This window comes from Lontra canadensis, unplaced genomic scaffold (genome assembly GCF_010015895.1).
Source record: "Lontra canadensis isolate GAN:19392208 unplaced genomic scaffold, GSC_riverotter_1.0 scaffold20, whole genome shotgun sequence".
Taxonomy (NCBI): domain Eukaryota; kingdom Metazoa; phylum Chordata; class Mammalia; order Carnivora; family Mustelidae; genus Lontra; species Lontra canadensis.
In genome coordinates, this window is record NW_022631014.1 from 14,597,861 (window position 1) to 14,611,185 (window position 13,325).

The 13,325-nt window shown below is 46.1% G+C and overlaps 1 protein-coding gene across 4 annotated transcripts; it reads right to left on the bottom strand.

Annotated features, from left to right (window-relative positions):
- Window positions 1-152: 152 nt before the first annotated feature.
- On the bottom strand, window positions 153-7,934 carry ZNF662 (zinc finger protein 662). Of its 4 annotated transcripts, none has more exons than XM_032861049.1 (5): window positions 7,805-7,934; window positions 6,093-6,219; window positions 5,304-5,417; window positions 2,254-2,352; window positions 153-1,202 (listed from the first exon to the last, which is right to left on the bottom strand). In XM_032861049.1, the coding sequence occupies exons 1-5, from the start codon at window positions 7,892-7,894 to the stop codon at window positions 172-174; spliced, it is 1,461 nt and encodes a 486-aa protein (XP_032716940.1). In that variant the 5' UTR covers window positions 7,895-7,934; the 3' UTR covers window positions 153-171. The 4 variants fall into 4 exon arrangements, with proteins under 4 accessions (XP_032716940.1, XP_032716939.1, XP_032716941.1 ...); XM_032861048.1 differs by having other exon boundaries at window positions 5,304-5,420; XM_032861050.1 differs by having other exon boundaries at window positions 5,304-5,420; window positions 7,494-7,888.
- Between the last annotated feature and the right edge of the window lie 5,391 nt (window positions 7,935-13,325).

The following is a 13,325-nucleotide window of genomic DNA, read 5'->3' on the forward strand; positions in this document are numbered from 1 at the left end:
GCATGAACGTGGTAGAAGAGGACGACCAGTCTTGTTAGATCAAGGGGAATCTGTTCAGAAGGGGCAAGATAATACTGGCAACTAGAGTTAAACTGTGGACAACCACCTCTTTATGTCTCCGGAGTTCCTGGTGCATAAGAATTACAAACAAGTACCGCTATTCTGTGTTTGCTAATGTTCAAGAAAGTGAGAGGTTAGACAATTGCAGGTTTTCTCTCTAGCATGGCGCCTCTGGTGCTTAATCAGAACGGAATTCTGACTGAAGGCCTTCCCGCAGTCATTACACTTATAGGGTCTTTCCCCAGTATGGATTCTCTGATGTCGGATAAGGTGTGCCTTGCAGATAAAGCTTTTCCCACAGTCCATACATTCATGGGGCTTCTCCCCCGTGTGGACTCTCTGGTGCTGAGCAAGATCGGAGTTCCACATGAAGCCTTTCCCACAGTCCTTGCATTCATAAGGCTTCTCCCCAGTGTGGATTCTCTGATGTCGAAGTAGGGCTGGGTTCCGAGTAAAGCTTTTCCCACATTCCTTACATGTATATGGTTTCTCCCCAGTATGGATTCGCTGATGTTGTGTAAGGCTTGTGTTCTGACTAAAGCCCTTCCCACATTCCTTACATTCAAAGGGCTTCTCTCCGGTATGTATTCTCTGGTGCCGAATCAGGTTTGATTTCCAAACAAAGGCTTTAGCACATTGTTGACACACGTAGGGTTTCACCCCAGTGTGAATTCTCTGATGTGCAATGCAATGTGATCTAAAACTGAATGTCTTCCCACATTCCTTACATCCATAGACCTTCTCTCCATTATGAATTCTCTGATGTTGGTCAAAGTCTTCATTTTGATCAAAACACTTGCCACATTCTTCACATATATAGAACACCTGCTGACTGAGAATTTTCTGACGGATAACAAGGTGGGTATTCACATCAGTGTTCTCCGAACTATCTTCTCCTGACACCATCTCATCTTTGACAATCACTTCTATAATATCATTTGCAGTGTTCTCCACACTTCTCCCATTTGAGTAGTCAGACCATCTCCCTAACCTGCTTTTTAACTCCTCACAGGTTTTTCCAAACCAGAATTCCTGGGAATCATACCACCGAGGTCTGCATGATACCACCATGTGGTCCTTTGCCTCCTCAAAATGTTCCTCCTTCAGAGCAAAATCTTCTTTCTCACTCTTCAACACACTCTCTGAAAGAAGAAATTAAAGCTGCAAATGTCATCATTACCCAGGACAGAGCGAGTAAGGTCACCAAGTGGTACTAATGTGTCCACTTCACTCCAAGTGCCACCCCTGTGTCTCAGCGGCCCTGCTCTAGCTGAAAATGGCACAACAGGGATATCATACAGAAAGTAACCGAAGTGTATGCCACAGAAAGGCAAAAAATGGACAGAGTCCCTGAGGGCTATGATTCCCAAGCACCAGGGGAGCTCTCCAGAAATAGATGAGTTGAATCTAAGGGAGACAAGTCAGAATTTCTTCTAGGTAGTCTGGTTTCTAACAGGAGAAGGCCAGGGTTCAGGACAGAGGACCTGTTCAGAAATAACAAATCCTTGTGGTATACCTGGGGAACCTGAACTTGTCACACACAGGGGGAAGCAACAGGGAGAATCTTCCTCATACTGGTCAACACTAAAAGGAAATATGGTCTTCTCATTCAATCCAGTTCCCAGTTCCACCATGAAAAGTGCTTCCCCAAACTACTTCAGGCAAAGATTGCCTCCTCTTTGTTCCCACAGTGCTTTGGTTACACCGCTGTTACAGCATCGGACTTTGCTGTAACTATACATTTATGCATATGTATATGTATGTATACGTTTATGTAAATTATACATATATATATGTATACGTATTTATGTATATGTATATGTAGAATGTACCATTAGACTATGAGGCCCTGCAAGAGAGGGGCCATACATTACTTGCTTTCTGATCCCTAAAAACTAACAGAATGAATAAAATACAGCATTTACTTTTAAAATTTTGGTTGACCATAGCAGCCAGTAGACCATCTGTTCTGTTAGAGTCTAAGACCCAAGACCCACCCGAACTAATTGATCATGTTCAAATGAAACCTGAAGTTTAGAGGTTAACTTTGCTCTTCATTAAATGGTTGACTTGGGGATTTCTCAAGGGATTTTTATTTAGAACATCAACAGTAAAATGGAATTTTAACAGTTTACAAAGAAAGACAGTGGAAAACATGTGCCTGGGAGGAAAGCACTTGTTTCCCTCACTTACCAGTACAGATTAGGCTTGGACCCTCTCCTTGCGGTTTCAGGTTCAATGGCTCTTCCTGCTCAAGATGGGAGATCCCAGCAGGCTTTAGAAATGGACATCCTGCCAGGGTCAAGATATAAATAAGGCTGGCTCAGTCAGAAGATTGGGGCGTCTTAGGAAAGGAGCAGAGATGGAAGTGCTAAGGGAGAATGAAGGTGGGTGGAGAGACTGGTACACAGGTGACCTAAAACTTGAGGAGAACAATATAAAGGATAGAAAACAGGTGCACATCGAAGCTGGGATTCCATCAGTTTCCCAGAACATGAAAATGAATCATTCATTTTTAAATGTCAAGAAGAAATAGGAGAGACAAGTTCTCTTCTTTACCTCCCCTAGAAGGCAAAAGCCAACTGACATAGAAAACAACCAGGATGGGATGGAATTGCAAAGAGTAGTTCCTGAGGCTATGTTGGGAAGCCACAGTCCTTTAGCTTCTATATTGCCTTTGTTAGGGCCAATTTAATGTTAAAACCTGTTTAACCATTAGGATCTGCTTAGCCAGAGCAACTCCATATTGCCTAGGTAGCCATATTGTTGTTTACATCCACGGACTTCAATTCGGGAATAAACGCCCCCGTAGTTCCTGGTATGGTTCCGGATATCGATTCTGGGAGTAAACGCCTTAACAATAGAAGCCACGTACCTTGGGTCTGTGGTTATGCCCTATAAAACCAGCCTGTGAGATCGGGAGCAGGTCGCTCTCTTCGGAGGCGGCCCTGGCTGGTCAGTCTGACTTCTAATGCTTGGCATAGAATAAAGCTTCACATAACTTTCACTTTGTCTCAGTCTCGCTCCCCTGGCTGGTCAGTCTAACTTCTAATGCTTGGCATAGAAGAAGGCTTTGCATAACTCTCACTTTGTCTCAGTCTCGTTCGATAATGGACCCCAACACCTTCTCTTTCTACAAAGGGCCAACTGTGGGTCGGTCTCTCTATGGCACCCATTAGACATGGCCCTAAAGCCTCACTCAGCCATTTCCAGAAGTTACTTCTTATTCTAATGACAGACACTTCTAATAGCAAAGGTCCACCCGAATAAACTTTTCTTTAGGCTTAGCTAAGATTTGTCTCTTTGGAACTCCCATCCAAAGCCTCTTAAAAACAACAACAACAACAACAACAACAACAACAACAAAAAACAGAACAATTCCTCACCCTCCAAATGACTGCCTTCTATATTGCAGAAGCCAAGGACTGTGTGTCCCCATTTTCGAAGCCCAAAAATGAACTTCAAATAGGGACGTGTACTCAAAGGAAGTTTTCTACAGGTCAGGGAGCAAGGGTTTTACTCAAGAAAGCTGTCAGCTTTCTGCCTAGACCCAAGATGGGAAATTCCCATGGGTGGTAGGAGAGTAAGCACTGAGATCCTGAGAGAAGGCAGAGGACACTACAGTTGTCTCTCTACCTCCAATCTACCACCACCGCCAACCACCACGCTCCCATCATCCCCACCATTATGGAGTAGCCGTGCCCTTTGGAGGGGAGTGGTCCCAACTGCAGTTCCTAGTGTAGCCCTCTCTGGTCTAAGTCAAGTGGGTTAACCTATCCCACTCACTCCAAGAGAGATAGTTTCAGAAACTGGCAGTCCAGGCCAAGACCATCAGTGCATGCTTCGCTGGCCACAGAGATTGGTTTAGAGTTGCCGTAAGACTTAAGACGGTACATCGCAAAGGCCTGAGGAAGGCCTGCCCTATTTCTCTTCCTAGGTATGAAGAAGCAGAGCCTTGGTTACAACCACCAGTCATCTTTTTTTTTTTTTATGTACTATTTCTTTTTTTTTTTTCTTTTCAGCGTAACAGAATTCATTTTTTATGCACCACACCCAGTGCTCCATGCAATACGTGCCCTCCATAATACCCACCACCTGGCTCCCGCAACCTCCCACCCCCCCGCCCCTTCAAAACCCTCAGATTGTTTTTCAGAGTCCATAGTCTCATGGTTCATCTCCCCTTCCAATTTCCCTCAACTCCCTTCTCTTCTCCATCTCTCTATGTCCTCCATGTTACTTGTTATGCTCCACAAATAAGTGAAACCATATGATATTTGACTCTCTCTGCTTGACTTATTTCACTCAGCATAATCTCTTCCAGTCCCGTCCATGTTGATACAAAAGTTGGGTATTCATCCTTTCTGATGGAGGCATAATACTCCATAGTGTATATATAACTACCAGTCATCTTACAACCACAAGAGGAGCCAGACTGTAGACAAAGCCAACATACAAGGAGATATAAAAGAGCAGAGACTGAAACTTGGATCAAGGTGTACTTGAACCCTACCTATGAACTTCCTACTTACATGAAACAGTAAATTCCCCTTTTTTGTTTAAGCCAATCTAAATTGGGTTGTTACTTGCAATCAAAAACATCCTTATATGGAAAGACTGCCAGACACAGCAAGGAACTGTAAGAATGGGGAATTTGAAGGTACAGCTCAAGTTCCATGTGCCCACAGAAGAGCTTCTGCAGGAAGAATATGGAACAGGGCCAGGGAGGCAAAAAGGGGACACAGTTGTCACTAGGAAATTAGGAACAGGAAAGCCCTGTGTTGGGCCGAAAGGAATGCCAGGACTTTGCCCACCAGAAACCCCTGAATTGGAACTATAAGGCTCAGGGTTATTGGGCCTTCTTGATTTATAATGATAAAGAGGGGCATGACACCACAAAAGGGCAGTTGGAATCTTCTGCTGGAAGACTATAAGGAGGTGGAGAATGTAGAAAGGCCAGCCTAGTGTGTCAACAGCAAAGTCAGGGAGAACAGATGAATGGAGGCCATGATAAGAACAGTGGAGATGGGTTCAAGGCCAAACAGGTGAATGAAGAGGAGCCAGGGTGAATAATAAACAGACTCAAGGAGATGGAAAATCGTGGGAGCACAGAAAAAGAAGAAGAAGAAAAAAAAAAGGAATTCCACTGGTGTCTAAAGCACTAGGTTAAGAGAATGCATACTGATTACATTTTAAAGATCAAGACAAAGGAACTGGTCAGATGACTGGCACCTGTCCTCACTCACCTGAGGAGATGCCCCTCGGGCCCTCTCCATCCAGAGCTCCCTGAGGAGCTTTGCACCAGGGTGCTTCCCCTCGTTCCAGCTGGGAAATCAGAGCCGGTTTAGGAAATGGAAATGCTGCTTTCGGGGAAGGAAATGGGACAGGCAGGTGAGTGGGGTGACAGAGAGCAATCCCAGGGCTCCTCCCAGGCTTTGTCTTTAGGGGCGGAGGGGAAAGAAGGGAATTAACTAGGGAGAGCAAGAAAAGGAAGTCCAGGGGAAGGGACCAGAGACTGGGGGGCGGAGCAGGAGAGCAGGAGACTTACAAAGGTCAGGAATTAGAGTAAGAGGTGCTCAATAACAGTCTGAGTAAGCACATGGATGACTCCACTCATTGAGATTGAGCTTTCTTGTTCTCTCCCTCTCTTACAGCTCTCAAGTTCAGCCATCTGCATGAGGGTGCTTGGTACTGGGTTCGATCTCCCAAACAGAGCGGGTGGGAAACTGAGCACTTGGTGGGGCACCAAGAATCTGGTGGGGCATTACTGGGGCACCACGAATCTGCTCTTTTTCTATTCTACCCCCAGCTGGGAGTCAGGCAGTTCTCACCCTGGGGCAAGAAAGTCTATATGAGGCTCAAATGTATACCAGGACTTCCCACTTCCCAGCAACCACTGAGGCTGGGTCATTAAGAATCCGAGGTTCCAAGGTTGCCGCTCAGGTGGGGGTTATCAAAGACTCCTGAGCTTCTAAGGCAGAAGAAGCCAGGAAACTCTGAAGGGCAGAAGCAGAGTCCAAAAATAAAATCCTTACCCAGGGAAGCCACAGCCCCATAATTCTCCAGCATCACATCCCTGTACAGGACCCTCTGAGCAGGGGCCAGGCTGGTCCACTCGTTCTCAGAGAAGTAGACGGCCACATCCTCGAAGGTCACTAACTCCTGAAACAACATGTGTTTAAATGCCCTAGGACAATCCCAGACCCAGGCCTGGAGTAAGGGGTAGACCAGGCACTAAGAAGTACTGGAAGGGATGCCAGTCGAGTTTCTGGATTCTGAAGGTCTCCGGAACTCTCTGCCGATTGGCACCCCTACTTACTTACAAAGATACAAGGGATCAGCCATCAGTTTTTCATGTCTCTTCATCCTTTCTTCTTTTTCGTGAGTCTCTGCAAGTTTTCCCTTCTCATCCCTGTGGCCCAAACAACGATCTGGACTCTAGGTACCCTCCTTTCCCACAGCTGGCCCTCTGTCAGAGGTCATCAACCCTTGATAAGAAGTACAACTACCATCTATTGACTGAGCCTTTGGCAGGCACTTTACCTATACTAAACTTCGTATATGCCTCACAGCCTATGAGGAGTGGATCAGATTCATTTTATAGAAGAAACAGGCTCAGAGAATCACTGCCCCCAAAGTTCCAGAATGGAGACAGAATTCAGGGCTGTTTGCCTCTCCAGCTGTTCTCTACTGGGCCACACTGCCTTCTAGCCTCACTCCAGCCACCCCGGTGCCCCTATGTGAAGCTCTTTCTCTTCTCTCCCTCCCCCTCACTGTCATGGGCCACAGAGGCAGCTAAAGGCACCTCAGAATACCCAGGCTGCTCTGGAGATCCACACTCTGACTTGACTCCCTGCACTCTGCCACTCCAGCACATTCTCTCAAACGTGGCACCCTACTCTCTTCCTCACTTCTCAGTCTCAATGCCCCCCTTTTCCTGTATCTTTGGGAGCCCAAGCTTCTGCACTTTCTCTTACCTTCTTCCTTAAGAAACACAAGCAGGACTAATGAAGAGCCATCAAGGTTTCTAATTCCAAGCCACTGCCTCATTCGGGATCTCCATCTCCATACTACTGAGAGGCTGATACTGCTGCATTTCACGTAGGTCCTTGCCTTACAAAGTCAGCATAGCGACTCACCCAGCACCCCAGGGCTCAAAGACTGGCTGGTCCACCTTTGCCCAGCCTCAAAACACCCAAATCCTCTGCACCGCGGGTAATTCCACTGACTGTTCAGAGGCCCCTCTCACCTGCCAAGAATCATCTCCTGCACCACCAGCCCCCCCACCCCCCGCCCATCCCCTAGCCTGTCACCTGTCACGAACCCAAACCCCTGCCTTGCCCAGATCTGTGTCCTTGCACCTGCAGCTCCCCCTGCCTGGAGATGCAGTTCCTCCCTCCGGGGCCGGCAAACTCAGATTCATCCCCAAGACCCACCTCAAACATAACCAGCTCTGTAAAAACCAGGGACATGGAAATGCTGGACATTCGTCGCGGCGCACAACGCTCTGTGAACACCTCTGCCCCAGTGCTTGGCTCCCGCCTGTGCAGCTGCACGTGTGTTTTCCCTGCTGGCGCCAGTCTGGGGGATGTCGAATCCGTTCTGCTCCCTGCCTGTTCCTCCGGCCCCTCCACTCTGGGCTGCACCCCGATTTCCCGGTCGCCGCACTGCCCCCTCCGCCCCTCGTTGTGGGCCTAGAGCCCGGGGCAGAGCCGAGCCAGCTTCGTGGCGCCGGCCCCGCACTCACCGGGCGCGCCCGGACGGGTGCGGGCTGTCCCGGTAGCAGCTCGAGTGCAGGGCTGAAGGGGTCCCCGATCGCCAGGGCCGCAGCCGCCATAGCCCAGGCCGCCCTCCCGGGAAGCGAGCGCGCGCCAGGCCCGACCCGGGGCTGCCCAGGGTTGGGGCGGGACGCTCCGGACCCAGTGGGGTCCGATAGGGAGGCCTTGCGCCCAGCAGCGGGCCGCGCACGTTCCGCACTCCACGCGCCGCGAGGCGAGCCAGCCCCGCGCCAGCTCCCCACGCTTTGCGCGAGCCAGAGCTCCGCACCGGAGAGGTGGAGGCGGCTGCACTCTTGCCACTCTGGCTTCTCTAGGACGGTGGAGGGCGCCACGTCTCTGTGGTCCTCCCTTCTTGCCCTAAAAAGAAACAGGGAGCCCCGAGCGCGTCCAGCTCTTCCAGAGACGCTAGCTGCCTCGGGGCGCCGCTGTGGGGATGCAGGGGACCGGGCGGTTGGGGAGAAGGCTTCCTCTGGGAATTCTTTCCCAGTCCTCCTCTTCCCACTGACCACCCTTCTGCTCTACTGCACTGCGCTCGTAGGATGGATGCTAGTATGAAAGAACACTTGCTTCTCTTGACATGCCTGTCCACAGATCTCCATCCCTTGACGGGGCTCTACATTCCCAGAGAGCAGCTAATGGCCTGGATCGTCTTTGTGGCTCGATATCTACCCAACGTCTAGCACCTCTTATGGCCCAGTTTCTTTAAGTGCTGAGGAATACTTGTCCAATAAAGGAATGAATAAATGTTGAACCAGCTTTTTCAGGTGGAGAAAGAGAAGAAATGGCTTATCTAACACCACATAGCTTGCCGGGAAGTTAAACCTTTAAAAGAAATTGTAGAAATAAAAGAAGACCGCCAAAATGAGAACAAGCAAAGACTATTTATTCAGAGCTTGCTATAAGCAAGGGAGTCAACCACCATCACTTGCATTTGGCAGAGACTAAGCCCAGCAGAGAAGTGGGAAAGCTTTATGGCTGAAAAGAGAAGAAAAGGGGTGGGGGGAAGAGAGAGAGAGAAAAGAAAAGAAAAGAAAAGAAAAGAAAAGAAAAGAAAAGAAAAGAAAAGAAAAGAAAAGAAAAGAAAAAAGAGGAGAGGAGAGAAGAGGGGAGGAGGTGGGGTGGGGAGAGACTTCAGGTATGCTCTGATTGGAGATCCTTGGCTTGGGGGGGGTGCTCACTAGAAACAAGGCACCTTATGTGAGTGGTTGGGGGGAGGATATTAATCAAATTCTGGCTCTTTGGTGCTGATTGCCACAGGGTTCCTTTTGGCTTCCTGGACTGATTGCTGCAGGCTATGGGTTGGAGTTCTATTTTTCTATATGGTCTGGCCATTTCCCATTTGTATGTATAGTCTCTTGGGGTGAACAAAGTAGGAAGATGTCTGCTTCACCGAAATTCCAGTTCAGAGACTCAGATTCCTGTCCGGTCCCCAGGTATTAAGGGCTTACAGATACCTTACCTGTGAAAAATCACAGGACAAAGGAGACTTCAGATGAGATTCCTGATTTGTTTGCATGCTTGTTTCTAAGAGGATACTAGAGAAGATCCTGAAAGGACAGGAGTGAATAGTCTGTGAGCACTGAGAAGGAAGCAGTGAGTCTTACCCTGGGAAAGATCACAGGAAGGATGAGCACACAACAAATCCTCCCACGATCTTCTTAGGGACAAGATGGAGAAAACTGCGCTCAGTACAAAATAATCAGGGGGAGTTTTAGATCAGAATAAGGAGCCCTCAGCTGCCTGATTATTAAGTCACGGTCCACCAGAAAGAAGGTCTCTTATGGTTCTGACCAGCATTTTGGTTCAAAAGGAAAAAGGAGATAGTCTATTTTTACCCAAATTCACCATATATTTCTACTCTTTCCACTCTTCTTCCTGTTAAACACACAACAGCAGGCAAGGTCAGGGCTCTGTCCTAACTGACTTAACCAGGAAAGATACAAGAAGTCGCTTTTAGATTCATACAATGTATTACTTATGTAAACAGCAAAAGGAGTAGGGAGCCCAATACGGGACTCCATCCCAGTATCCAAACATGCCAGTCCCCAGATCCTTGTCTCACACACCAAACACAATGACACCAAAACAAAAGGGGGCTCAAGGAATCCTTGGTGAGGAGCCAATTTCAGACTGTAGCTAAGCAGTGTTACAGTCTGTAGTTATATCCAGAAAGCCTCATACCTCTTCAGAATCTGAGAGGCAATGAGAAATTATCTCCTGATCACCTTCCACAAGAGATAGGGAAGGGAGTGGGAGATGGGTTTGAAAGCCTGTAAAGCTCTTCTCGTCCTCTCATGTTCTAGAAGGATCACAAGGTGTTCTGCCATGACTCAGAGTAGCTGTTGTTCAAGCTTTTGCCTGCACGGCTTACATATGTACAAACTAGCCGGGACACCATGGTGAAGCCACTCCCCTACAACAAGACCTCCCAACTGTTTACGCATAAAGATTCTCAGGAATATGAACTACCACATAGGTTATCAGATACTTTAATTAGTTGTACTGATAGAGGCTTTGGTCAAATACATTCCATGTGTCTTAGGCAACTTCAGCCAAAAATGACCATGATAGTGACATGTAGTAGTATAACCAGGCCCACTGGAAATTGGACAATAGTCGGGCTCCTCATCCAAAGCCAATCCAGCTAAATAGGTCATTAATCCAAATGAGGCAAGAGATACTGGCAATGACCCATACCCCTCCTAAACTGGCCAGCAAAAAATCCAGGGCAGTACAGTTGTCCATTACCATTCATGCTAGAGAATTTAGAACAATCAGTGGTCTGTGAAAAATGTACAAGAAGTCCAACAATAACAGCATGAGCCTAAAGAGAATAATTTCAATGTCCAGGAAGTTCATCTTATTCTGTCGTTTCTTGCTGAGACTGTTTTTCTGGAGTCAGTAGCTATTGCGAGGATTCTGAGTTTTTAAATTAAGATTATTTGTTGGCTAGTTGTAAAATTGAGGGTGGTGTTGGAAGCCTGGGTTGCTGCTCAGATGTTGTACAGACAAAAGCTAAGAGGGTAATGGTCCCTCCCTCCTTCCCTCCCTCCCTCCCTCTGTCCCTGACTTCCCAGGCCCAGGGTCTAAATCTTACCAACCAGGATTGTCCCTCTTCTTCCACAACCATATGACCATTATGACTAGTCTCTCACCTTTTCCCTGTCCTCTCCATTTCTCACCCACACCATAGGCTTAGACTCATCCTTGGTTAGCTCAGAAGTTCCTTTCTTCTATAATTTAGAACATTTTAGAATATCTCCTACCCTCTGACATGTGGGTCATGCCAACATCACCTGAGTTTTCACCTAATTCATGGTCATTATAATCATTATCTATAATTGCCCAAATCCAGCAAGCATAGCTGGGTGGGGAGATAAACTAAGTTTCAGTATCCCAGCTCTTTTTATCCTACTTGCAAATTCTAGCAGTCCAGTTTTCCAGTGATAGGCATAGGAGGGGGAAAAAATAGAGCGATAAGGGTAAATTATGAAGTCTGGGTTTCCTGTAGCCAGTTAGGGCTTTCTCCCACTCCTGAACCTCATAAATAAACATTATACTTATATGGGAGGTGTACTTTTACGTGATTATCACATGTGGAGCCCAAATTAACTTAATTTGTACAGCACTGACAGCATTTTTTAAAAGATTTCATTTATTTGACAGACGGATCTCACAAGTAGGCAGAGGGGCAGGTAGAGAGAGAGAGGAAGGGAAGCAGGCTCCCTGCTGAGCAGAGAGCCCGATGCGGGGCTTGATCCCAGGCCCCTGGGATCATGACCTGAGCTGAAGGCAGAGGCTTTAACCCACTGAACCACCCAGGTGCCCCGCTGAGCCACCCAGGCGCCCCCACTGACAGCATTTTTGACAGGTTGTCCAATTATCTTTTTCAGTTTTTAAGAGTTCACAGTCTCTCTTCATATCACCTTCTTGGGAGAGATACAGGTGTTGAAAGGTCCAGCTAATGTCCCAGGTCACTCTCCACTGTTGGTACTTCTAGCTATAAAAATAGCACTATTATCTTGTTGGGTGTGTTAGGGGAAGCTAAATACGTAACATAGGTCATCTAAGAATCCTTGAGTAGTACTGTCCCCATATGCTGTGTGGAAGATAGTTGTGACTTATCTTGAAAGGGTTTCTACTATAGTCCATGCCCAACAGTATTCTCCATATGAAGGTGGGCAATCCATACAGTCTATTTGCCAGGATTCACCAGGTCCAGTACGCTGACTTAAGTGCTCCAGTTTTCTTTGCCACTCAACTGTGTGGCTGGCAGTCCAGATACATTTGTCTGTATGCTTCTTTCTGTATTGATTTCCAAGAGTCCTGCTTTTACTACTTATTTTCTGTTTGTAGAACTTTAGCCATCATTTTAAGGTAGATATACTAGTGACAATTTCTCTTAGTTTTCCTTCATTTGAGGGAACGTTGATTTTACCTTCATTTCTAAAGGATATTGTTATTGGCATAGAATTCTGAATTGACAGTTCTTTTTCATCACTTGATAAATTTTGTGCCACTTGCAAATGACTTTCATGGTTTCTGTTAAGAAATCCATGGTCATTTGAATTGTTTCTCTATAGGTGATACACTGTTTCTCTCACTAGATGCTTTCAAAATGTTTTTCCTTGTCCTTAGAATTTTGAAGTTTGATTACATTGTGTCTGGTCTTGAATTTCTTTGGGTTTATCCTGCTAGGGGTTTGTACAGCTAATTTTGATGAAATCCAAGTTACCTATTTTTCTTTTGTTGCTTGTTATTTTGATGTCATACACTTGAAATTGTTGTCAAATTCAATATCATAAAGATTTTCTTCAATGGTTTCTTCTAAGAGTTTCATAATTTTAGAACTTGTTTAGGTCTTTGATACACTTTGCGTTAATTTTTGGATGTGGTATAAGGTAATTCTTTTGCAAATGATACCCAGTCCCCCTCCCCACCAGCCATCACTTATTGAAATTGCTTTCTTTCCCTTTTGGTCTTGACATCCTTGTTGAAAATCAACTGATCATATAAGTGAGGGTTATTTCTGGACTCTATTCTAGTCCATTGGTCTATCCTTATCCTAGTACCATAATGTTTTATTTACTGTAGTTTTGTAGTTTTTCAAAGTCAAGAGGAGTGGACCTCCCAACTTTATTCAAATTGTTTTGGCTATTTGGGGCCCCTTGCAATTCCATATGATTTTGAGGATCAGATTCTCCAATACTGTGAAAAAGCCTGTTGGAATTTTTATATGGATTGTGTTGAATCTATAGATCACTTTGGGTAGTATTAACGTCTTAATGTTTTGCCTTCCCATCCCTGAACATGGAATGTCTTTCCATTTATGTAAATCTAATTTCTTTCAGCAATGTTTTGTATTTTCAGCATACAAGTCTTTCACCAACTAGGCTAGATTTTTTTCCTCAGTATTTAACTCTTTTAGATGTCAATGTAAATGGAACTGAGTCTTAATTTCCTTTTTGGATTGTTTACTGCTGGTGTATA